Source organism: Poecilia formosa, unplaced genomic scaffold (assembly GCF_000485575.1).
Source record: "Poecilia formosa unplaced genomic scaffold, Poecilia_formosa-5.1.2 Scaffold281, whole genome shotgun sequence".
Taxonomy (NCBI): Eukaryota; Metazoa; Chordata; class Actinopteri; order Cyprinodontiformes; family Poeciliidae; genus Poecilia; species Poecilia formosa.
The window spans coordinates 343,146-368,670 of NW_006800220.1; the positions used below are offsets into that span (position 1 = coordinate 343,146).

General features: G+C 38.2%; 1 protein-coding gene and 1 long non-coding RNA gene across 3 annotated transcripts in view; one reads left to right on the top strand and one right to left on the bottom strand.

Annotated features, from left to right (window-relative positions):
• ankfn1b (ankyrin repeat and fibronectin type III domain containing 1b) overlaps positions 1 to 24,237 on the bottom strand; it is a 185,559-nt gene extending 161,322 nt beyond the window's left edge. Inside the window, exons 1-2 of one of the 2 annotated variants that reach the window (XM_007571506.2) lie at positions 24,006 to 24,237; positions 18,909 to 18,994 (exon numbers count right to left, since the gene is read on the bottom strand). In XM_007571506.2, coding sequence (XP_007571568.1) covers positions 18,909 to 18,925 — 17 coding nt within the window. In that variant the 5' untranslated portion in view covers positions 18,926 to 18,994; positions 24,006 to 24,237. Of the gene's footprint in view, positions 1 to 2,862; positions 3,936 to 18,908; positions 18,995 to 24,005 lie in introns of those variants that run through there. The other variant, XM_016681439.1, reaches the window with a different exon arrangement.
• LOC107838585 (uncharacterized) overlaps positions 24,226 to 25,525 on the top strand; it is a 15,382-nt gene continuing 14,082 nt past the window's right edge. Inside the window, exon 1 of the long non-coding RNA XR_001664673.1 lies at positions 24,226 to 24,307. This is a non-coding gene — a long non-coding RNA (uncharacterized LOC107838585). The remainder of the gene's footprint in view (positions 24,308 to 25,525) is intronic.

Here is a 25,525-nt window from a genome sequence, read left to right on the forward strand (position 1 = left end):
ATTTTTGATGCTGATTATAATACATACATATTAATAAAATAAATATATTTTTTAAATTAGCGCATTTGTGGATTAGCAGAACCCCTAGCTAACAGCATTGTGCTCCGATTGGTAATCAATAAACATTCATCTCTCAGGCCTTCATATCTTCTCTGCATCATAATTTAAAGGTTTTTGCAGAGCATTATTATACAACAGTGAATTATTTACAATATACATAAAACAACTGTTGTTCCTTGACTTTATTGGAGAATGATTATGACTCCTGCAGTAATTTGTCTCTTTGTTGTATCATAAAATATAACATTTATTCTGTTCAAACAACTAAATCCTACATATGAACATACAGCAAGTCCAAGAAGAATTAACAGAGGATGTAAAATATGCGCCACCAGATTTCCCTTTTAAATAATTCATGGAGCTAATTAAAGAGCTGTTATACAAAACTAAAAAGTGTCAGAAAACGGGGTGAAACTGTGATGAAGTGGAAACTCTAACTGGCGTGATGAGATCATTTTTATGCTGCATACGAGAACGCTGACAAAATATAATTGAACGGTTTTAATCAACTGTGTCTGCTGGGATGGTTCAGTGTTTAAAGGTGATACAAGTAAAGCACAACAGTTACTGGCTCCCCAAGGGAAAAAAACATTCAAATAAATTCAGCTGCAGGTGAGTTTCACACCAACAAGGTCAGGAAAATGCAACATTTCATTTGATTACATTTATTCAAGTGGTAATTATTACCACTGAAAATGCTGGCGCCCATAAAAATCCCTTTAATGAATGCAACCAAGAAATTTTAATACTTTATAATTTGGGATAAATAAAGTATTTTAGAACTGAATTCAATCGATCTTTGCAAAATGTACAGAGAGAAGAACAGGAAGAGAGGTTAAAGTAATGAAGAAAAAAATGGTGCCTTGGGCTCGTTTCCAAACGTAAACGTCCACTTAACTGCAACTTTGCACCTGGTGTATACTTTCAGGTAAAGTAGAGGATGTGTGATGCTGTGGGCTTGTTTCTAAACCAAGAGCCCTGGGAAACTTCTCAGTTTCACAAACTCTTTAAAAGAAAACAGAAAATTTAAACTAACCATCTGGTGACGATCTGAAAAATGGGTCGTCAATTGGTCCAGAAACATGACAAAATCGATCCATAAATGGTTCAACGGCAGCCTCCTTCAGACCCAAATCCTCCAGTGAACCTGCAAGGTGGACTGGATAAAGAAGGGCTGCAACTAACAACTACTTTACTTATCGATTAATCGATCTGTTCTGACAATTAATCGATTAATCGTATAAACAACTGGCAAATTTTGCAGATTTTTTTATTGAAGTGTTTGTCTACATTATTATAAATTCATACAAAGATGCAAATAAAATATGTAAATTATTCTTTAAATAAAAAACTAAACATCTTACTGCCTAAAATGGAAACGCAGCGTTCCTGTACTCAGCACTTGATCATCTGCAGCAGCTGCAGGTAAAACATTGAACATCAACATGTAGAAAACTCAGTTTTTCCTGCTGGACGCCAGTGCAGGGCTGATCTAGGTGTTATTACTGGATCATCTGATTGAGGACAAAACAAAATGTGCTTACAGGAGAATTTTGTTTACATAATTTTAACATGTGAAGCTTAAACTATATTTACAAAGGGATGATTTTTTCATCTTCAATGCAAAATACAAACGTATATCTGTGCAGATTTTGGTCAATTACTCCTCTGAGTATAGTGTTCCTTCAGCAGTGAGTCCATTTTTGATTCTGTATGATCAAGTTAACAGTCAATTGATTGATAAATTTGTTGACGATTATGATCATTATGACGATTAACCCGATTAATCATTACAGCTCTATAATAAATTAACCCAAATTTCAGATTATGGACATATATACAAATGTAAATTGTATATATTTTTGAGCAGATGTGCCTTCATTACTGCTGTAAGTATAATGTTCCTTGAGCATTTAGTCAGTTTTTGAGTCTGTATTCCCCAGTTAACAATTAATCGATTAATAAATTAAGAAACGAATCTCATGATGAATCCGATTAATCATTTCAGCCCCGTAATAAATGAACAGATTATGCTCTGAGTATATTGTTCTCTCAGCAATTAGTCCAATTTTTCGATTCTGTATATTCCAGTTCACGATTAACTGATTAATAAATTAGTTGACGATTAATCATTTCTCAGCCCTATAATAGATTAACTCAAATCTCAGAGTATGCTACTGAAATTATTTTATGTATAATCAGTTTGCCAATCTGTTTGTATCTAGTTATTTACAACCTCTAAATGTAGAATAAATCCAATAAAGAAGATTTCATTCTTAATTTTGGATTTTTTTATCTAAAAGATGAAGGAGTATTTATAATTTCCCCATTTCTCTGCAGTCAGTTTGCTGTAAATCCACTTCCCTGCCGCTGAATGATAAACAGCAACACATCCTGAGTGCTAGTAGGAAGCCGACGGTGTGAACGTGTGAAGCAGATGTGAGCTGCTGGCTGCTTCCACCTCTCCCTCCACGCTCCGTCGTTCCACATAACCAGCATGTTGACTCCACGCTTTTCTCTTTCTATCTATAGAAAGACTCTCCGCGTTGAGTCAGTGGGAAGGACCTATAGTGGGCTCCAGCCTGACAGCACACATCCACTGCAACCTCCACACTTATGTAACACAACGCACACAAACAGGGAGCCACTACGAAGCAAACACCTGTGATTCTGACAGGTGTGTGTTCAGCTCAGCAGGTGCTCTTGGTTTTAAACGCAGAGAAGTGATGGTTTCTATAGGGTGCCATTTAGGCTGGCATGCCTTTGCACACACACACACACACACACACACACAGGGGTTACCTGGCCTCTGCCACTGTGCAGCAGTAGCTGCCACTGCGCCGCGAGCTTCTCCCCACCCGCAGCTCTTCTCGAGACTTGCGGCGGTTAAAGTAGTCGGTGAGTTTCCCGAAACTTGCCATTTCTCTTTTTTCCTTTCCTTCCTTCCTTCTTCTTTCCTTCCTTCTTCCTCTGCCTCTCAGGCTCCTTTTTATTCCCTCCCACTCTTGGATAAACCTGGAAAAGTCCGGATTCAGCCCCCGGCGAGAGTTCCTCCAGACTTGGAAGTGTCCGTTGCGGTCGGATGCTTGGCGCGGTTCAGCGGCGGGTCCGAGGCTTCCCGGGCATCACTTCCATCTTTTCCCAAAGCGTCTCAGGAATTCTGCGCCTGGTTTTTGCTTTTGTTTTTTTTTTGCTGCCTCGACGGCTTGCCACTTCGCGCGGAGCGTGCACACTGACTGACTCTCTGAAAATAGTAACGTTTGTAACTGCCTTCCCATCGACACAGCAGGAGCGCTGCCCCCTCCTCCCCTCCGCTGGAGAGCAGACGAGAAGGAGGAGAGAGAGGGGAAGAAATGAAAGAGGGAGGGCGGCTGAGCGGCGATCTCCTCTCAGGCTCGTGGGAGAAAATGATGCTTGTACCGAAGCCCTCCCCCTCCCCCTCGCTCTCTTTTATTTATTGCATTTCATCTTTCATGCAGGAGTTTTTTCTGAAAACATGTCTCCCAATCAAAGCTGAAGAGCGGAGAACATCCTCCATCTCTCTGCTCTCTCAATCTGGGGACACCTGCGCCACAATCCAGCTTCACCTGTCAGTCCGACTGACTGCAACTCTATTTCACTGGAAGGAAACAGAAGCAGAGGAAGCAGAGAAAGAAGATGGAAAACATCCAGTGATCAACAACTTCCTCGTTATTTACAGTTTCAGGGCAGCAAAATCATTTTAATATGTTGGTTTTTGTTGTTTGAAGTGAATTGAAAAATAATCTGGTTATTTTGCAGTTCTGGGCAACAGGAAGAAATCCCCAAAGGGCTGCACTGATTGGTACCGATTTTCTTAATTTTAGGTGATTGACTGATACTGACACATAAAGACAGTTACAAAGTCGGTCTTCTATCACCTGAAGAATATTTCCAGGATGAGAGGACTAATGTCTCAGCGAGATCTAGAGAAACTCAACAATGTGTTTAACTTTAGCTGCATTGATCTCACAGCGCAGCTTCAGAAAATCAGTCAGAACCAGACGCTGCTGCTGGAGTTCTGACTAAAACCAGGAAGACAGAGATCATCATCCAGTTCAACAGTCCACTGAGAGAACAGACTGTAAAATACCTGGTTAGAGTTCCTTTAGAAACAATAACCAATGAAGCAATAATCAATGAAACAATAATCAATGATCTGATGTGTAATGATGGTAAAATGAAACGCTTCAGTTGTCGACTGCATTTCTGTGACTTTGTGTTTTTATGATGTAAAGCACTTTGAACTGCCGTGTTGCTGAAAGATGCTAAACAAATCAAATTTGATTGATTGATTGATTAATTTAAGTCTTATGCTCCTAGATTATCAAATAACTCAAGAAATTACAATATTTTTTTGAATATCTTTGCTTTCAGTTCCTGAAAGATGTGCTTCCAAGCAGAATAACATGTTGACAAAGATTTTCCTTGTATAGAATCTTAAATTAAAATATGTTTTAGTGCATTTCTTTGCACAGACTCTGCGTTTTGATTGGTTTAGGCCATAAAAAGTCTCGTCTGCTATGCAACATTTAAAAATCGGAATCGGCAGGTTAGGCTTTTTAAAAGATTGGTAATCGGCGATCGGCCAGAAAACTGCAATCGGTGCACCCCTAATCTCAAAGACACAATATTTTTTAAATATCTTTGATTTGAAAAATGTTCCTTTCTTTCAGCCACTGATAAATGTGTTTCAGTGCATTTCTCTGCGTTTTCATTGGATCAGGCCATAAAAAGTCTTGTCTGCTTTGCAACCTTTAAAAATATGGTCACATTTTCAGACTTCCTGCTTCCGTCCTCAGACTTGCTCTCTGACTTTCTGCAGCTCTCCTGAAGCCGCTCCTTTCGACTACCGAGGCCCGGCCTGGCCCAGACCCGCTACTGACAGGCATCCCAACAGATTTGGTCACAAGTTGACAGCTTCACGTAGGAGTGTGTCGCACCCGGCAGTGAAATCTGTCCTGAATGGTTACAGCTCTGATTGCAGATAAACAGGGAGCCACGTCAAACAGTCAGCTGGTGGCGGAGCAGCAAACAGGATGACAGCAGCTCTTCTCATGTCCCCTCAGCATCACTCACCCAAACCGTGTCACATTTAATCCATCCTGACTCACCTGGGTCACATTTATAACAACAAGACGGTTTCGCAGACAAACTTCAGATTCTTTCCTTATTGGATTTTCTGTCGTCCAATTTAACTGAGACAAAACAATCAGTCAGGCTGAGATCTGATTAGATAAAAAGAGAAAAAATTCAGTGCATTGGGGCATTTATCGCATCGTTTATCGTTTATCATAAGAATTCTGATTCATCGTTGTCCCAATAAATTTTAATCAACGATAAATTAATTAAAAAACAGTTTGATGCAAATCTGAATGTCCTTAAAGGGCCAGTTGAGCCAGAATATCCTGATAAAACCCATTAAACTGTTAAAATATGAATAAGCAGTGATTTGTTTCAGCATTCAATAAGTGTTTCTTAAAACACTTATTATAATCTCCTAGATTTTGTGATTGGTTTGCAATCAAAATCACATTTGCATTATTTGTGCTAATATATGATGCTAAATGTGACTTTTTATTAATCGCCGTATCGATCACGGACTATAACTTCACATAAAGTAAGGCTGGGCAGCAGCCAATTAAACCCAAAGTTTGAGAAAAATCTTATCAGTACATTCTGACGCACCGGCCCTGTAAGAACATTCAGACTGTTGATATGGCCCAAAATGAAAATGAGTTTGACTCTCCTGATCCACAACAACTCAATCATTTTAATCAGTCCTGGTGTTTTGATACTGAAGCTGCAGAAACTTTACCAGACACCTTTTTCTCCTGTTTCCTGCTGTGTACCTGGAGTAAATAAGATACAGCCAAAGCCTTGGTGAATCCCCCAAGAGGAGGAAATTAGCAGCTTAATCGCTGTGGATTATGTGGGCTGCACCAGAGAGGACAGGAAGCTTCAGTGGGAAAACCGCAGCACTTTCTTTTCATCCAGTCACTCTTACCTTCTCATTTCTGAAGGTAACTTTTTAATTATATACCCTTAACATCCTTTAATTAGTCTGACTTTAAAGAAGGTAATGATTAAATGTCTTTATCTTTTAAGATCAGGAGTTGGGGTCTTAAATTTTCTGTACTGCAGTGTTTTTACAGACATTATCCATGTTGTTTTAGAGTCAGGAAGGAAAAACTCGCTGCAGGTCCCTTCAGGCTCTTCCCTGAAGATGAATGCATTTCAATCCTGCTTACCTCGGTTGTTGTGTTTATTCTGGAAATTTGCTACAGCCGTTTTTAAACATTGTAAAGGCTGAGTCTATGGTATTTTCACAGCATGCGTTTTCATGGTTGAGGTATAAAAAAAATATTGCTGAGCTGGGAGGAAGATTTGATGCTGCTGCAAGTGCAGATTCACCGTCACGGATCACTGGCTCACTAAAGCCCACTGAGCCATAATTTATGTTTTAGCTTCTCCCTGTCCTGATTCTTACTCTGACAAGTTGAAATAACGCACTAATTTTAATGGAAATGATAATATCAGTGTTTTTCTCGCAACTGGGATTCAACTCTGAAAGAAAAAGTAAAAAACAATAAAAAAGTAGAAATACTTTAAGCACCTTTTGTTATTGATCCAAAAAATAATCAGCAGATTAGACTATAGTATATTTTTAGCTGCATCTTTTCCTACAACTGAACAAGTGTACGCTAAAGCAGTGGTGTCCAAAGTGTGGTCAGGGGGCCATTTGTGGCCCGAGGACTGTGTTTTTGTGGCCACCAGCTGCAGTTCAAGAATGATGCAAATTTGTTTCAGTGGAAAATGTTAAGTACAAAACAAGATTTTATAATAAATCTTGTTTTATTATAAAATCTAGAAACTTTTTCTGAAAAATCGACTCTGCTGCACCCAAATCAGCTTTTGTTTTATTTATTAAACTTGGATAAATGTAGCAAAGATTTTGACAATCGAGTCCAAAATAATTTGAAAAAGTATTGTGTAGAAAAGACTCAAGTTGTTAAATGAAAAATATGTACAACGTGACAACAGTTTTATCCGATTAATCGATTAATCGTCAGAATAATAGGTTAGAATTATTCTGATGATAGTGTTTGGTATTTAAAAAAACAGGAAGGAAAGAAAACACATGAAGCTTAAAAAAAGACATTAACCTCAGTTAAATTTACTTTTATTCACACGTCATGGAGCTCTGCCCTAAATGCTGAGAAAGTACTAATTTTGCTCACATGACAAAAAGCTTGGACACTAAAGGAAGGCTATGTTAATGCATGTTAGGCAATATCATTTTAATATCCAAAAAATAATTGAATTATTTGCTTATTTTCATCTTTTAATGCATTTCTAATATTGTGTAGAAAAGACTCAAGTTGTTAAATGAAAAATCTGGACGATGCGACAATTGTTTTATTGATTAATCGATTAATCGTCAGAATAATCAGTTACTAGTTGTTACTAATCGGTTACTAGTCCTTCTGATTAGTTCAGATCAGAAGGACCAGAAACAGAAAGGAAAGAAAACGTCTCAAGTTAGAAAGACTTTAACCCGAGTTAAAATCACCTTTATTCACATGTTACAGAGCTCTGCCCCAGATGCTGAGAAAGTACAAATCTTGCAGTCATGCTAATAGCCACTTATGTGAAAACGTCCAAGCAGCAGTGGAGGTACTTTTAGATGCGAGTCTAGAGTTGAAGTGTGTTTGAATGCATTTGCCTAATAGGTGTAACTGCTACTTTTACTGCCACAGCAGGTGTTGGTGGAATTAGTGCTTGAATCAAGCTGCTGTGTTGCATTAATTTTCTTTTTTTATGTCTGAATTACAGCGCAGTCTCTGGTTTTGCTGCTTATTCACAATCTGTGGGCAGCTTACAGACTGTTATGATCAAAAGGCGTCGACAGAAGAAACGAAGCTGAGAGTCTGAGGATGAAAGACTTGAGGACAGCGAAAAAAACACGATGTTTTCTTAAAGTAGAAATGGATCTGAATGTCGCAGCTGGAGCACGTCTGCACGCAGACAGGCGTTATCCTGGGGCCGCTATGCTGGGCCTTTAACTCCTGACTCATAAAGAGCATGGCGGTGTCGATCCCCGGCATGCTGGGAGACGGAGCGATTACGTCTCCACAAGGATATCAAAGATTCCTGTGATAATAAAAATGGCAGCATTCACTGCACTGTGAATACTGTTGTAAGGCCTGCCACAATAAACCATAATGATTCATCAAAATGAGTTGGATAATTTTCATTTGCATGATTTATCATTTTTCTCTTTTCTCTCTCTCTACCAAAAGATGGATGATAAAAGTCTTCAGTTTGGAGTCTTAGTCTTAACGCATCCTTTCTTGAAGGACAATTTTGTTCAGAATTATTTTCATTTGTTTTTTCTGTTTATTTTTATTAAAATGTCTTCCAGTTCCAGCGTTTATATGTTCACTAAATTTTTAAGTTTTTATTGTGCCTTTACTATTATATTGCTTAAAAATTGTCTCAAAACATCAATATTATTGTTTATTGCAATAACTTCTGGGACAATTTATCGTCTCATCCAGTTTAACTTGTTATTGTTTCAACTGTTGTTTTTGTGCATCAATCTACTGATTTCTGCAGAAAACGCTGCTGAGTAATTACATCATTTTGCCATTTTTTAACTCACTTCTTCACTTTTTAACTTGTAATATAATGCATCAGGAGGACAATATGGATTTAAAGTTTTATTGTGATATTTTGTGGAAGTATTGTGATAATGACAAAAGTGACAACAACTATTTATTACTATTTTTTAGTGACTGCATGAAGCAGCATTCATAGCCACATAAACAAATACTGCTCTTGAGAAATGCTTCTTTAGGACTTCACAGTCAAATACAAATTATATACCTAACATGATACTAAGAGGACTTTAATCTGTAAAATTATTTTTAAAAACTGCAGCTTTAAAGCCACAACTGTTTAATATTTGGTATAAAATCAGAACAGTAACCAAAATTGTAAGAAAAGACAAAGATAGGTCAGATGTTTGGACTTATAGAATGATAAATATCTGCTTACTCTTGTATAAAAGATGAACAGAATAATTATTTTTGAACAATTCATACAAACTCTGTTCATGTTTGATATTTTATATTTTTCCTTTCAGCTGAAATGCTGCGGATGTTTCCAAAGTGAAAATTCATTTTGCTTTCTGACTGAAAGTAAACACAAAAAACAGCAGTGAATGAATTATTCATCTGCCAAAACTATTTTGGAGCCACACAGAGAGGAAAGCTATCAGTAGCTGGAGCTCAGCTCTTCCTCCTTGTGTTTCTGAATTCCCTTCAGAGGTTTGACGTTCACTCTCCGGCGCATGTGTTCATTTTTATAACCATTTCTTTCTCTTCCCTCCGAACCATCAGCCTGCCTGACTTTTCTCGTCCTTTTCTCGGTTTTTTCTCTGCCGTTGTTTCAAACAGAGACCTTTATTTGTCAGAATTAAAGTTACAGACAGAATATCTGAAATAAAAATAATCTTCACAGGACGGATGTGTTCACGTGTCTTTATATAGTCTTTCTATATTTGATCATAATGCTTTAATTTAAACATTTCTGTTGCAACTTTGTTTCACTCACTATCCTGCACTGCAAAAACACAAAATCTTACCAAGTATTTTTGGTCTAGTTTCTAGTGCAAATATCTTAGTTCACTTGAAATAAGACAAAACTAACTTCAAAGTAGAACTGTAGATATAGAGGCTAGGGCTGTAATGATACACTAACATCATAATACAATGCAATATGCGATATTCTGTTCACAATACGATATGTATATATATGTCACAATATCACAATATTCAGCAAACAATATGGTTCAACACGATTCAATACTTTCTTATGATTTTCTGAAAGAGTGATTTTGGTGATATTTTGTAACTGTTCTATAGACTTGGATTGAATTAATTGAACTGATGTAACACTGTGTAATAAATGTTTTTGTTATATATTTGTTATACATTTGCTTTGTTTAAATGTTAATTGTGTGGCTTTGTGTATTTGGTTATGCAGAAAAGGGACCATTTTTGTCTTATTCACTTATATTAGATAATGTAGTTTATCTATTAAATTTCATTATTTAATTAATTGTAAATGTTTCATTACATGTCTTTCATTAAATGTCATTTTTAATGTACATGTGGGTAAAAAATGTCATTTGTGATAGCTGTCATTTAATTCATGACAAAACTCAAAGTAGGATTTAACGTATTGATCCCCGCAGATGAAAAATCGATACTTTGAGGGAAAAAAAATAGTGATGTGTATCGTAGAATCAATAAAATTACACAGCCCTAATATAGGATTGTTTTAAGTAAATAAGTCCTTAATATTGGTGAGAAAGTTCTAGTTCCACTGACGCCGTTACCTAGCAACCCCAGCCAGGCCCAGCCCGTTACCTAGCAACCCCAGAAAGGCCCAGCCCGTTACCTAGCAACCCCAGCCAGGCCCAGCCCGTTACCTAGCAACCCAGTTCTAGTTCTACTAGCAGATTATTTCACTCATAACAAACCATTTTCACATGTTATAAGTTAATTTATCTGCCAAATGAAACAAGTGCTTTTTCATCAATATTAAGGAATTATTTATTTAAAGCAAACCTCTATATCTTGCTGAAAAATTACTCTTAAGTTAGTCTTATTTCATGTGTACTAAGATATTTGTACTAGAAACTAGACCGTAATTACTTGGAAAGATTTTGTGTTTTTGCAGTGAACTTTATGTACTTCAGCTGTGTAATATAAATACTATTTAATCAGTAGAGTTGTTTCACGCTCTTTCCCCGGACAGCAAACCACCACAGTTCAAAAAAAGCTGAAACTCTGCGACATAAAACTGTAATTCTGTGGAAAAATTGAAGAAGTGAGGAATGTAGCAGCTTTAAGAGTCTCTGATGTTACAGCACGCTCCACCTTCATCTATTCCTGTCCTTTCAGTGTTCACTCAGAGACTGCGACTCAGAATATTCCCGAGCCTGCTGGGCAGTACAGTTGGACCACTCTCTGATCAATGGGCTGTGGTGGCGGCGGGGGGCGGCTCAGGCAAGGGGGGCGGCAAAACAAATCATGACCGAGAAGCGGGGAATGAAGAGAATTCAGACGGAGACGGATGGAGACAGGAGAGGCCGATCGATAGGCTGAACACTTCAGCACACACACACAACCCACACCTTTCACACATTAACTGCATTGAGGGATCCCAGAGCAGCAAATGGCAGCACACACACACACACACACACACACACACACACACACACATTTGTGTTGCCATCTTTGTGGGGACTTTCCATTGACTTCCATTCATTTCTACAGCCTAAACCTGACCTTTACCCGTTCCCTAACCCTAACCATCACATACCTAACCCTAACCAACCAAAACTCAATTCATACCTTAGCCCCAACTCTGACCCCTGACCCCAAAACAGGCTCCGGTCCCCACAAGGAGCAATTGGTCCCCACAACGTAGTATGTGTCAGGAAAATCGTCCCCACAAGGTATTACAAACAAACGCGCACGCGCGCACGCACACACACACACATACAAACACACACACACACACACAGCCTGAAAAAGGCCAGACATCAATCTTTACCTGCAGATTCATTCCTGCACAAATTATAATCCTGGTAAATTGTTTCAGGAAGCGTAGTTCATTAAGTCGTGTAGTTTATAAAGCAAACGCTAATAAAAGTTGCTAAATTCTGGTAAAACATAACTCAGAAACACTGAACGAAAATTATTTTTTAAATTACCATCAGGCACGGCGGCGAGAACAGCTTGTTTCTGTGGGAGGCTTCACCCAGTTTGTTTCATCAACAGGGCATTTAATTCTTGCACAGCAAAAGGAAATTTGCTTTTGGTTGATTTTGAAACTGATTTGATAATCGTAGGGCAGAAATTCCTGCTTTTAGGAATGTTTTTTTCTCTATTTTATTTGATGTTTCGTATCGTTATTAATATAACTGCAGATATGAGCAAGTTTTCAGGTAGTCATTTCTAACTAGAGCCACAACTATCAATCGTTTATTCAACCGATTAATCAATGGATCTGATTAAAACAAATCTGGCATATTTTGAAGACTTCTCATTTAATCACTTAAGTCTTTTTTATACAACGTTAAATTTTATTTTATTGCTTAACATGCAATAACAAAGCAATCCATTAATGTACGCTTGAACATTTGTAGATTAATTAATTAATTTAGCATTAACTAATTAATAATTGGAAAAAAGAACAATAGTAAAGATTGTGTGAATATGTTTTACTTTACTGTTCTTCTGTTTTGTGTGCATTTGTTTTATATTTATTTTGTTTATTATAACTTTGTTGTGGTGATCTGTGTTTTCTGTTTGTTTATTTTGAGGTTTTTCTGTGTTTATTAGCCCGTTCCCCTGAGAGTCTCTGTCTTCCCTGTTGATTGATCCCAGCTGTGTCTCATTTCTTTGATTACCCTCCCAGTGTATTTAGTCCCACCTGTTGTCTTTGTCTCTTGTCGGATCCTCGTCATGCGTTCGTTGTGCTCCCCGTTGTTCTGCCCCATGGATTATCGTCATTAAATCATCATCCTCATCACTTTACCTGGGTCTGCCTGTGTCCTCCCTCACCTCACCAAAACCCCAGATCATGACTTTTGTTCATTATTTTATTACTCTATCAGGGCTTCCCTCAGTGTATCATAGGCCTGGCGGGCTGCCAGGCTTTACTTGTGCCCCAACAGGCTAAGCATTGTTTATTTGTTTTAGTTTTTTAATGACAGCCTTTTTTTAAGACTTTATAGTTGGTGTTTAGGTATTGATCTTCCAGTGTTCCAATAACACATAATGATCAGGTGATATTTTCAAATTTCCTGTCAACTTTAAACATTTTTTTTTTCTCAAAACACAGCGGACCGCTGGATGAATGACCAGGCTGAGCAGGGGGAAACCCTGCACTATGTTCAATAAAGTCAAACCAAACCAAATAATTTGATAGCAAAAGTTGAATAATGGGAGATTTTGTTATTTTTACAGAATTTCACATATAGCCTTAATAAAATGCATTATTTTCTGGCTGTACTGTGACATACTGCAGAAAAATTCAAAGGTTATCAACATTTTTGCAAGGTAAAAAGTCAAAGTTATCTTTGAAATACAAACATAACTGGCTGCTAAGCTAGTTTTATTTAGTCAACACCGGTGTTTCTGTAAGTTTTGTATTAAAGCCTGGCTTTATGAGGTGTTTTATGCAAAATTTATCTCCAAATTGTGACAAAAACAGTTTGTCCTGTATCGTTTTCCCCTAAAAGCTGCTAAATCCGTCTTATTTTTCCACGTCTCTCAGTTTGTCTGGTTTAAGTGAGTCACGCTCACGCAGCGAGCGAAGCCGTCCGCTGCTGTCTTTGTTTTGAACATCCTCAGCCTGTTTTGATGGACACTGACCGCTGCGTCTGTTTGTGTCCACGTCCAGCTGACCCTCCGTGATTCATTATGCGGCAGTTCGGCGCTGAGTGTCGCTCCTCATTGTCTCCGTTATCTGAAAGGCGATTAGGCCGCCGCTGCTCAGCGTTGCGTCTTTTTTATTTTTGTTGAAGTGGAATTCATAATGCGACACGAGAGCTTCTCCAAACGTCGTCACAACAAGAAAACACAATCGGCATCACTTGGACTGGAAATACGGAACAAAACACAGACAAAGCAGCTGATGCATAGAATAAAATACCAATAATATCAGCACAAAGAGAAAAATGCAGTGAAAACAAATTATAAAACCAATACAATTTAATGAAGAGGTCAAGATCAAGAGGACGTAATTTGACAAGGACTTGAATTTATTCATTTTAAGTTGAGTGATTTGTTTTGTGGAAAAAATGGAGCAGCAAAAAGGTTCTGGGTTCAAATCCAACCCTGGAGTCTTTCTGCATTAAAAACAACATGACCATTAAGTAGGCCTGCAACTAACAGTTATCTTAGTTATTGATTAATCAGTTAATCAGTAATTCTAACGATTAATCAGTTTTAAAAAAATATGTATTTTTTATATAACAGTGGAAATACATTAAAAGATACAAATAGGTAAAATCATTTTTGGAGTCTGTAAACTCCAATTAATGATTAATTGATTAGTAAATTAGTTGATGATTAATCAATTAGTCACAGATTTACAGATAGTTTATCCCCCCCCCCCATCTTAAATGCAACATATATATATTTATATTTATTTCTTAAACAGCTTTGGCTTAATTACTTCTCTGACTGAGTTGCTCTTTCAGCAAAAGAAACTTTAAGTTTGTAAACTCCACTTAATAATTAAATGATTACTGAAATAATCGTCAAATAATTTAACAATCGATTAGTCACGATTAATCGATTCAGCCCTACTCAACAGATTGTTGCTAGGTAACCAAAGAGTAAGTGAGTTAGTTGCCAGTCTTGGCCAGTCTTGCTAATCCTGGCTAGCTCCTTTCCTCTACCTGCATCCCCCAGAATGCTGTGAAATTAATGTTTAATGTAGTGAAATTATTAAATATTCTATCAGTTCTATTGATACTGATCAAGTATTTATTTCAATATATATATTTATAGATTCAGTTCGGATGCACAGGGTTGATTTCTCTAAGAAACCATCTTTCCTAGTTATATTCGATATGCTACATTAGCTTAGCACCAGAAGAAATTCTTGCTTTACTCATTAAAATTAAAGGAATTTCGTCATGTTATTGTTTTCAGTTTGGTATTTTTCTGCTCATTCGATGGTACGCGCCGTTAGTCCTTGTAAACACAGAGAGGAGGCGTTGCAGTTTGCTGCCTCAAACAGTCCGACTCAGAGGAAAGCAAGAGTACATAAAGACGCAGCAGAAGATGAAGCAACAATCTGTCTTCTGAATCCAGACGCATGCAGCAGATTTCCCCTCAGAACGGCTGCAGAGCGACGAGATCAAGCCAAACCGGCTCCTCAAGTACTCAGCTGTGACAAACATATAACAGATAAATATCACAGGAACAGCAAAAACAAGTCGCTGCGCTGACGTCGGAGCCATTACCCAAACAAATCTCACATCTGCAATTTAAGAAAACAGCAGAAATGATTTTTCCTTTGTTTTTAGACATCTACTTTGTCACTGTCATCTAGAGTGGTGTTTGAAGCTTTTACCGCCCGGTGTGGTGTAATAAACAAGCAGAGAATTGGAGCTAAACCACCAGTGAATCATATTTTAAAGTCGTTTCCATCAAGGCCAAGTATAACAGCACAGGCTTGTTTGTGCAGCCCTGACAGCTCAGATCCAAATGACCAAATTTGGCCAGTTATTTCTCCAACAGTGATGACAAATATTATTTACCCAGTTCATCACTTTGATGCATAAAAATTTAATCCACCTCTGAAAATGCAGATTTCTGCCTTTTTCTCTAAGACAAACAGGAAACGCTCTACTGACCTACTTTGCTCGGTGATAAACAGTTAAATTCAGTCGCATTTATTATCTTCATTACCCTAAAAACCCAAAATGACAAATTAGCCGCATCACCTTCAGCTGGTACCTTATCCTCAACACAGGAGATTTTGCTTTCGGGGTCATTTGTCACATTTTTGACAGCTTAGTTTTCCTAACATCTCTGATGTGTTCATTAAAATACTGACATATTTTTCCACACCTGGTGGAAACGTGGAAAACCCCAAAACATTTAGCAGTTGCATAATCTCACCCTGGAAAATAAGCTTTTTTTTTTTCCAGATTGTGAACAACATCCGTTTACAAACCGTCTCAAAATCAGTCAAATATCATTGATTAATGATGCACTGATCCGATATTAATATCTGTATCGCTCATATTAAAATATATGTTAGATCTTTGTGACAATGTTCCTGATCCATGAATCTATTCAGTTTAACTCTATGCTTTCTGCTCTTACTATTTATTTTACATCTACAATTCCTAATTTCACTTTCTAAAGCATTTGAAAAAAAAGTTTGTTGCAGATTATTTTTACATGTCTGAGTAAAGTATTCTTTATTATTTATTTTACATTGGCTCTTCTACTCATGATTGCATGAATGAACATTGTTTTTACATATTTGACCAAGTTTGTCAAGATATTGGTGTATTTAAGCTGGACTGGTGCAGAGTTATCAAATAAATTAGTAATTCAGAACATTTATGTTTGTGTTACAAAACAAAAATAATTTAATTCAATTCTGCTCTTTTTGTGTATCGAATCGCATCGGCTCAAATATCGGTATCGGAAGTGTTTTTTGAGGTAACTTAAATAAAATTAGTGAAATATTACAAGATATTAGTGTAAGTTTCAGTCCATGCCAGGGTCTGTTGGTTAACTAATTTTCCAGACGATAAGTTGTCCCATAAGTTACTGCAACAAATGATAACTTTTCTGTTTTGAAAGCATTTTCATGAAATATAATGGTAAGATAATACAAGTACAACCTCTTAAAGATCAATGAACTTTAATTTTTAATAATTCGCTGGAGCACAGACTGCTACAGGAGATCCTTGCTGCTCACAGCCATCACCATCTACAGCAACTTTTGGAAGAATCTTATGTGATTTCAGTTTTAGTTTTCCTTTGGGATCAATAAAGTATTTTTGAATTTGAATTGAATACTTAACACTGGGACTCTAAAACATTTAAATATCTAAAATAAGCAAACAAAACAACAAAATTGTCCTTCAGAAAAGAGGCTATTTGCCAGACTGAAGACTTTTTCCACTCAGCATTTGGTAGAAAGAAAGAGAACAAAACAATCATGTTTATAGTTAAACAGTGTCTGATCTTAAAGGGGAAAATTTTACCCTGTTATGGTTTTGAGAACATAGAAAGAAACGTTCTAGAAGTTTAAAACCAAAAGAAACGGGATGAAAATGTCAAACTGAGCTGCTGCTGTGGCATAAAAAAAAAATCAATAAAAAGGCAAACAGTCAAACAAACAATTTACTGGATGAATTCAATTCACAGTAATAATGTTAGTGTCGCCCCCTGTTGGCTGAATGCGCTAATCTAATTCACCTGCACTAAAATAACCCGCCGCTGTCATTAAGTTCAGCTTTAACAGAATTGCGTCAGCAGTAATTGGAATGAACCTAATGACTGGCGATTACTGCTCAGGTTTTATGAAGTTCATCTAAAAAAAGAAATGAATTTGAATAATTAGTGTAAGTGTGCATGAGTGGAAGTACGTAGTGGCAAACAACACGCACTCATAACTTTTATTGCGTTTGCCCACACGTTCTGCAGAAACGTCAGCAGTTGTTGACCAACATGAGCGCGTCTACCTACACACAGGAATGCATTTATAAAGCTCCTTTCCCTCTGCAGTGACTCATCACTGAGTCACGGGTCCCACAGGAGACCAAAGTTACCCCCCTCTGCACCCTGCAGCTTGGCACCGAGCGGCAACAGGTTCGTGATGTCACTTAATCATTAAGGGAAAGAAAGGAGCCAGAAGGGATGATTCACCCATCACTGGGGTGACACAGTCAACGCGACGTACGAGCGGAGAGCCAGGGGGCCGGCTGTGATGCACCTCGGATGAAAACTTTCACCTGACAGGTTTGGGGCGTAGCATGTAGGAGGGACAGCGTGTAAGCACGGATCTGTTTTTAGGCATAGTCACAGGTATGAATTATACATGCCGCTTCAACTCTGCTGAAAGACGAGTAATGAAATGCCAGGGAGCGTGTGTGACTCACACACACACACACACACACACACACACACACTCACACACACACACACACACACACTTTACTGTATGTGAAAGCAGGCCCGACGTACGGCTGAGTTACAGTCATCTGCAGAATGTGCTGGAGGGGGGCAGAGAGGACTCCCACGGCTCTTATCGTTCTCTGCCCAGCTACACGGCACAAACAGCGAGGGTTGGGCTGCAAAAGAAGTTTCTGTGCTGGAAGAACAGCAGCACAGGTAGAAAACCAAAATGATGAAAGTAGATAGAGAAAGAGGGATGTGGGGTTAGGCAAATCCAGTTCCTGGAAACTTTAAGAAAATCCGTTCAGCTGTTTTAGTTTCACGCAGATAATTTTATGTCCTCACTGAAAATGACACAGGAAAGCTGAAAGGCATTTGTAACAAATATTCCCCGAATGAAGGCGCACACACCTCCAAGTTGTGCATTAGATGAACAGTGAGGTTTATTAGAAATAAACCCTTAGTTTCACAGTAAGAGCAGTATGTACAGACACACACACACACACACACACACACACACACACAGCGTAAGCTACACAACCACACTGACAACCGTAATGTCTGTAACTAAAAATAGCATTTACCACTAAAAATATCAACTCAACAAAAATAATTCAAAAACTATACTGTAGAACAAATTCACAGTTTTAACCGATCAATATTAGAAACATATCATATTTTTCTAATGATATTATATTCTAATGATACTAATATGATACTAATATGATCCGTTTCTAGTGCTACATCTTATTTTATTTTGAATTAATATGATGACCAAAGTTAAAAACATATGAAAGGGCATAAAGTACATCCAAGTCATGAAAATTGTTAACATTTCATGGCTTGAAAGGCTCAAAAATGGCAGCCATCTTGAAAAAAAATGTCTGTCATCCTGAAATTAAAGTGGGAAGTATGAAAACCAACTTTTAGCTTGTATCCACACTTGAAGGATTTTTTACAGTAAAATGCTCCACTTCATGTCCGTCCTAATGCCAGGCGTACAGCCGGAGCGTGGGCAACGACATTCCAGGAAGTTTCAGAATAGAGACAGGAAGTGCATTTAGGAAACACAAAGCTTGTTGATGAAGCAGCTCTTACTCTATGAGTTGGTCCATCCCAGCACCCTGGGGCTCCGCTGGCTCCCAGGACTGAGGCGGTGATCTTTCTATCCCTCTCTGCTTTCCCTGCAAACAAACAGATATGAAACACTTTGACCTCGTCAATCTGGGAAAACAGAAGGAACTTATGAAGGAAGAAAGATATTGTTTAATCATCAGTAGAATCATGTTCCATTTTGAAACTGACACTTTCTTTAATCTTTGTGGAAGCAGAGACGGCTTAGGATTGTTCACGCTGCTGTCTTCTGTCAGCTGCTCTCTGAGGCCTCTGAAGCCCCTCTGATCCCCAGGTGTTGAGTTTCAAAGATGTTCTCACATTCTGTGATTTATGATTGGAGCAGAGCAAGACTTGGCCCCACTACAAAAAACACACAATCTTAACAAGTATTTTAGGTCTAATTCCTAGTGCCAATATCTTAGTACATTTAAAATAAGACAAACTAACTTAAAAGTAACTTTTCAGCAAGACGTAGAGGCTCATTTTAAGTAAATAATGCCTTCATATTGGTTGAGGTTGCTAGGTAATGGTGCCCATGTTATAAGTTATCTGCAGTGGAACAAGTACTTTTTCATGAATATTAAGCAGTTATTTACCTAAAATAAGGTTGTATATCTTCTGTATATTTGAAGTTACTTTTATGTTAGATTGTCCGTTTACAGGCAGAAATGTTATTTCAAGTGTACTAAGATATTTGTACTCAAAACTAGACCAAAATTTCTTGGTAAGATTTTGTGTTTTTGCAGTGTCTCTCCTGTTGTTTTGTCCCATTTTTATCCAAATCCTTCACTTAAACGTGAAACAATTGGAAAAGAACAGACAGACAAGTTTTATAGACAGATCTTCAACCCCATCAACCATTCAGAAAGATTTCCTTATCAGCCTTTTTATGCTGACCCAGTTTTCACCTGAGGAAAAAATAAACAGGAATGTAAATCCCAAAATCTATGCTAATGTGAGGTAACTCTGCAGAGCTGCAGCACCTGGATAAACTCTGTTTGGGATGTTAATAACGCTCTATTCCTCCAGCCAGCATGGTAATTAGCCTGAACATCTGGCGAGAAGGAAAACCCACCGTTCACATGAATTCGACTCAAGTCCCCTGATACTGTGTGTTGATGTGTTTTTTGGAAGGTGAAGCTCAGGTAAACTGAGGACGTGTGTATCTCCATATGCCAGGACCTGCTCCTGTCAAAGGCAATGAGTAGCCGTCCAGGAGAAGCGATGGCAGCGGATGCTAAGCATTCAGCTGCAAGGTCAATAAATGCAAATGAACCTGCCTGACATGCTCCTGCAGTTACCCAACATTAATCCTGACGGATTTTATAAATGAAGTGTCTATGTGGTGCGACCTGTGTTAACCTTACTGGGTTTTAATCTCTGGACTGCTGCAGAAAACGTAAAGGTGAATATTTAGAGTTTATTGATCTCTTTAAAAAGTAAATCAGGTTTTCAAAGCGGCATTGAAACAACCAACGTGTTTAAAAAAAATACTTAAATATACTTTAAAGTAAAGCTACCCAATGTGAAACTAAGCTAAATAAATCCAAGACAAGTTCTAATTGCTACATTTGTGTAACTTTAAGATGTCACTAACCCCACAGCAACAGTGAATTTACAGTGGATCCAGTAAATTAGAATATGCTCTATCGGATTAAAAGTACCTTTTCAAAATAAAAGCCTTTAAGCATGTATTAAGCATACTTTAAATTAAGCCCACTTTTTTGCATTAGAATGTTTTTTGTGTAATATCTGACTTAAAATATTCAAAATTGACAGAAGTGAAGGTTTAAAACATGAATCATGAAATTGGGTTGTTGTAATAAAGTAACTTTCCAATGACATTCTAAGTTATTCAATGTGTCTGTATATTCTTTATTTTTTAATCTATTTTCTAAAGAAACTTTTAGCCCTCCACTGTATGATCAGTATGTTTAAATCTTTTTTTAGCTCTACCTTCAGCAGCTGCTGCTTTACACAGTGAAGCAGGAAACTACTTTTAGATCATTATAATGTATAATCAGGACAAAAAACAAAAAAACTTTCCACAGAACACCTGCTGAAGCTCTGCTCCTAAACCCAAACATCATTTAAGATGGTCCATAAAAATGATCCAAAACAGACAAAAACACATTCCTCTTGTTATAAGTGTTTTTTACATATCTGCATCGTTGCCACATTTTTCCAAACCCGATCCATCCACATCCTCTGCCTTCCCTCCACCAAGCCATGCATAATAATCTGCAGAGTAACCTGCAGCGGTGGCCTGCCGCTGCCTGCCTGTCCCATCAAACATGCATAAGAAACAGATGTATCTTTGATGTACGTTTGTTCATGTCGTCCCACGTACATGAGAGAGTGAATGAGTGTATAGTATAAGCGTGTGTGTCTTTTATGCGTCTTATTCAGAGTGCTTCCAGCCCCTGCGGGTGCAAGCCGGGCCGGGGAGATGCAGCTGCATGCCCCGACACAGGCGGAGGGGGTGGGCAGCCATAGATCCTAGAAAAGACAAATAACCCCCACAGCGCCTGAACTATGCTGCTACACATTATGTTGCACCCAACCACTGCTTTAAACATTAAGGTTAGCATTATGCATGCAAACTGCAGCTCGTTTCATTCAGATGTTTTTCTGCAAGACGTTTTACGGACAGAAATGTCTCCAACAATATTCAACTAAAAACAATTCCTTCTAAGTTGTCCAGAGTCTCTGACGCACTCTTCTCCTCAGCTCATCCCAGATGATTTAGCTCCTTGGAGAATAAGGTAGATTTTGATTTTGACCCTCCATGGACACATAATGACGATTACAAATTATAAATGATCCTTTTACAGCTGGAAACCATTGTCCAGGCCACATAAAAGTAGTTACAAAGTCGGCCTTCTATCACCTGAAGAACATTTCCAGGACTAGAGGACTAATGTCTCAGCGAGATCTAGAGAAACTCCTTCACGTGTTTATCTTTACTGTTTCACGGGTCTGCCTAGAAAAATCTATCAGATCCAGAACGCTGCTGCTGGCGTTCTGACTAAAACCAGGCAGACAGAGAATATCACCCAGAAAAAACTTTAAAATGCTGCTATTAGTTCATAAATCATTGAACAGTTTAGCACCACAACACATTAGAGATCTGCTGCTGTTGTCCCAATCGTCCAGACCTCTCAGGTCTTCTGGATCTGGTCTGCATCCCCAGAACCAGAACAGAACATGGAGAAGCAGCATTCTGCTTCTACACACCACAAATCTGGAACAAACTTCCAGAAAACTGCAAAACTGCTGAAACACTGAGTTCCTGGGCTAAAACCCACCTGTTGGTAGCTGCCTCTAGTTGATAACAACTGGAGCATCAGAGAGAGAAGTCTGTTTTTAAAATCTGGCTTTGGTTTCCTGTTCTTTGCCACAGCAGTGTAATGTTTTTAATTTTTTGTTGTTTTATTTTCCTTCTAATCATTGAAGTGTTGAAAATGTGCTATAAAAATAAAATCCCCTTGTCTGTTATTAATGTTCTCCTTGTTCGGGCTATTGGTTTAGGTTGAGAACCAAGCCTTGATGTGTTTGGAGTTGTGCAATGCGCTCAGATGATGGATCAAATGGAGCTTTGTGAAAAACTGAATGAATCCACAGCCGTCTGCAGGATCCAGATCATTGTTGTTTTCTTTTCCAAATTAATTGCACAACTAAATCAAAAGTGCATTCCTCCATAAATTAGTCGCTTTTATTGTTATGTTCCCTCATGATTTGGTATACAGGAATATCACACTACTACTACTAAAAACATATCGTCACACTAATAGTTATTAGAAAAAGTTCGGTACTGAAAATGTCATTGAGGGTTTTCTTAGTATCGTGAGAAAGTTTTGCATTGTGAAAACAAAGATTAAACAGCGACTAAAAACAAACTAAAACCGACACTTTTTAAAACTTTCTAAAAACATTTAAATGTGCATCTATCCTTTCCCTTCTACTTCATAATGAATCTGAATAATGAATCAAATCTAGACAAAAACTCATAAAAGTTTGTGGAAAACTTCACAGGCGCTCCAAAATGTTTCATCCTAATAATAAAAAACAACACTAAGCTTCAAATTTCTCCTTTAAGTAAATATAAACTTTAACTCACCAGTTTCTACTTTTAAGTACTACTGGTTTGAGCTGCAGGAATGATAATAATGGACAGTGTTGCTTGAATTACTTGCAAGCGCTGCACTCCGTAGTAAGTATGGCACTGGTCCATGACTGTGTCATACTTTACCACCTGGAGTTATGAAAACTTCCCTTGCACAAGACTGTAAACAGGTATCATAAATGTGAGTCACTGCAGGCGTGAGCTAACCCTGCTTGTCATTAGCTTCATTCATGCCTGTGTAGCTCCTGATCAGCCCTGTCTGTCTGCATATTCATGCATGACCCTGTAAAGTGACCCTGACCTGATCCTCCTTACTTCTACACACGTGCACACAACCTCATATACTTTTTTTGTTCCCATATATACCCTGTACACACACACACACACACACACACACACACACATTTTTCCTTTTCCCCCCCAAGACAATTGTGTTGCTCATTCTCCACTATTGTGGAAGTCAGTCATTTCCACATGTGTGCTGGCCATAAAACAGCAAAGAGCCGACTAAAAGCATCCCTTTCCTGAGTAGCAGGGTCACAATTGGTCTCGTATAAACACAGGACACACCTTAGCCCAACAGTTTTCACATATCCTTCTGCTTCTGACCCGTTCAGTGACAAATAAAGAAGCCTCGCTTTAATTAACCGTCTCTGTTATCTTCCGAGATGTTTTTCTCCGAGACACAAAGTTTTATAGCAACGCTCCAGACCGCATCTGGTGTCTTTTGTATCCCCCCAACGTGCCTCGCGTTGGGTTTCCTGAGAATCGTCATGACAACAGTGAGCATGGTGGCCTTTGAAAACAATACTCCAGACACAAGTTGAGAGAAGTGTGCTGGCCCGAGGAGAGCCTAAGCGCTTCCTAAAAACTTCAGACTCTCGGGAAATTTCCTCAGAAAACGCAGAGAGGTGTCAGATAGAGGAGCAAGAAGCGTGCATTCATTTTCTTACCCTTACTTAACGAAGAAAGTTTGTCTTTACGCCTTTTTCCCGGGGCTGTTCTTGCCTTGGCTTCCGTCCCTGTCTCCTTTAGATTTATTTTCCGCAGCCCAACGATAATAAAAGGCTTGCTTCTCTGCTTTAGTGTGTAGTTATCCCCGCAGAGGCGCTGCGAGTCTCAAACCATGTGAGAAATCAGCGTCCAGCCGTGGGGCAACTTCCTCCGCCCAGACTCATTCTCTTCTCTTCTGCCTGCTTCTGCCAGGGGATGCTTTACTTTGCTTTGCTTTGCTCCGCCTCGTTCAAAACTAAAGGTAAATCACTGCCATCTAACAACCCTACGTTTTTCTAGACTAAATGACGAGAGCATGGCTCTTTTCCAACTCTATACTGTACCACTGAAATCCCCTAAAACTGGAACTAAAGAGCTTAAAGCTACTTATAAAGACAGATAGATTCTTTTATAATAGTTTTCCACCTACAGCACAATATGCCGTGCTCAGTTTTTTTCTGTATTTATTTTGTTATTTTGTTGTAAATCACCTTTTAATCAAGGTAAAACCTATCGCCCCCCCCAAGAAAAGTTTATATTCTGGTGACGTCACAGAAGTCAAAATGGTGCATTCCATTTCCAGTATGAACCCGGAAATTCCGACTTCCCCTTCGGAAAAATCAACTGGAACGCGAAAAGTTGGACTTCCCACTTTGAAAGTGGGAGCAACTCCAACAACCCTCAGTTACGAATTTAAAGGCTTACTTAGCGTTTCAATATGGCCGCTAATGTTAATATGTCAACAGTGTATGCTTATGAAAAGTAATGTTTGCAACATGGACGTCGCCATGTTGAAATCCCAACTTCCCCAACTATAGCCACGTTTCCGTCAATGTTTCTGTATGCGCATTTTGAAGTACCGCATTAGAAAAGGTTGGTGGAAACGGCAAATTTAAAATTAATTTTGCAGATGTTTATGCATACTAGAGGTGGTTTCTGGCTTTTCTGAAAAAGTTGATATGCAAAAGAGGAGATGGAAACACATTTAAGGAATAAATTCTGCCTAGGCCTGTTGGAAACAATTATTTTAGTAATCGAGTAATCCATAAATTATTCTGGTGATTAATTGCGTAATCGAATAAAACAATTGAAGTTGAATATTGGTAAATACTGACAGAAATGCAATATTATTATTGGATGTCAATATCGCCCCAAATTTTCATATTTGTGTATCCCTAAAAATTACTTTTCTATAGTTTAGAAAATGAAACTGTAACAATAATAAGCCTCTTTTTAAGTTAACCTGGACAAAACAAAAATCTGAAGCTGTATTCAGTTTAAAATTAAAGCAGCAGGCTCACAAATACACTTCTATTTGAGTCAATTTAATGAATAAAGTCTGGCTTTGACCTGCCATTTATAACTTCTGTGTCCATGTGAGCAACGGGATCTTTAGCACCTGCGTCACACAGAAACACCCATAGACATAATATAAGGATAGACGCCTCATGGACCGCTCTCGCCTACTGTCGCTGACGAG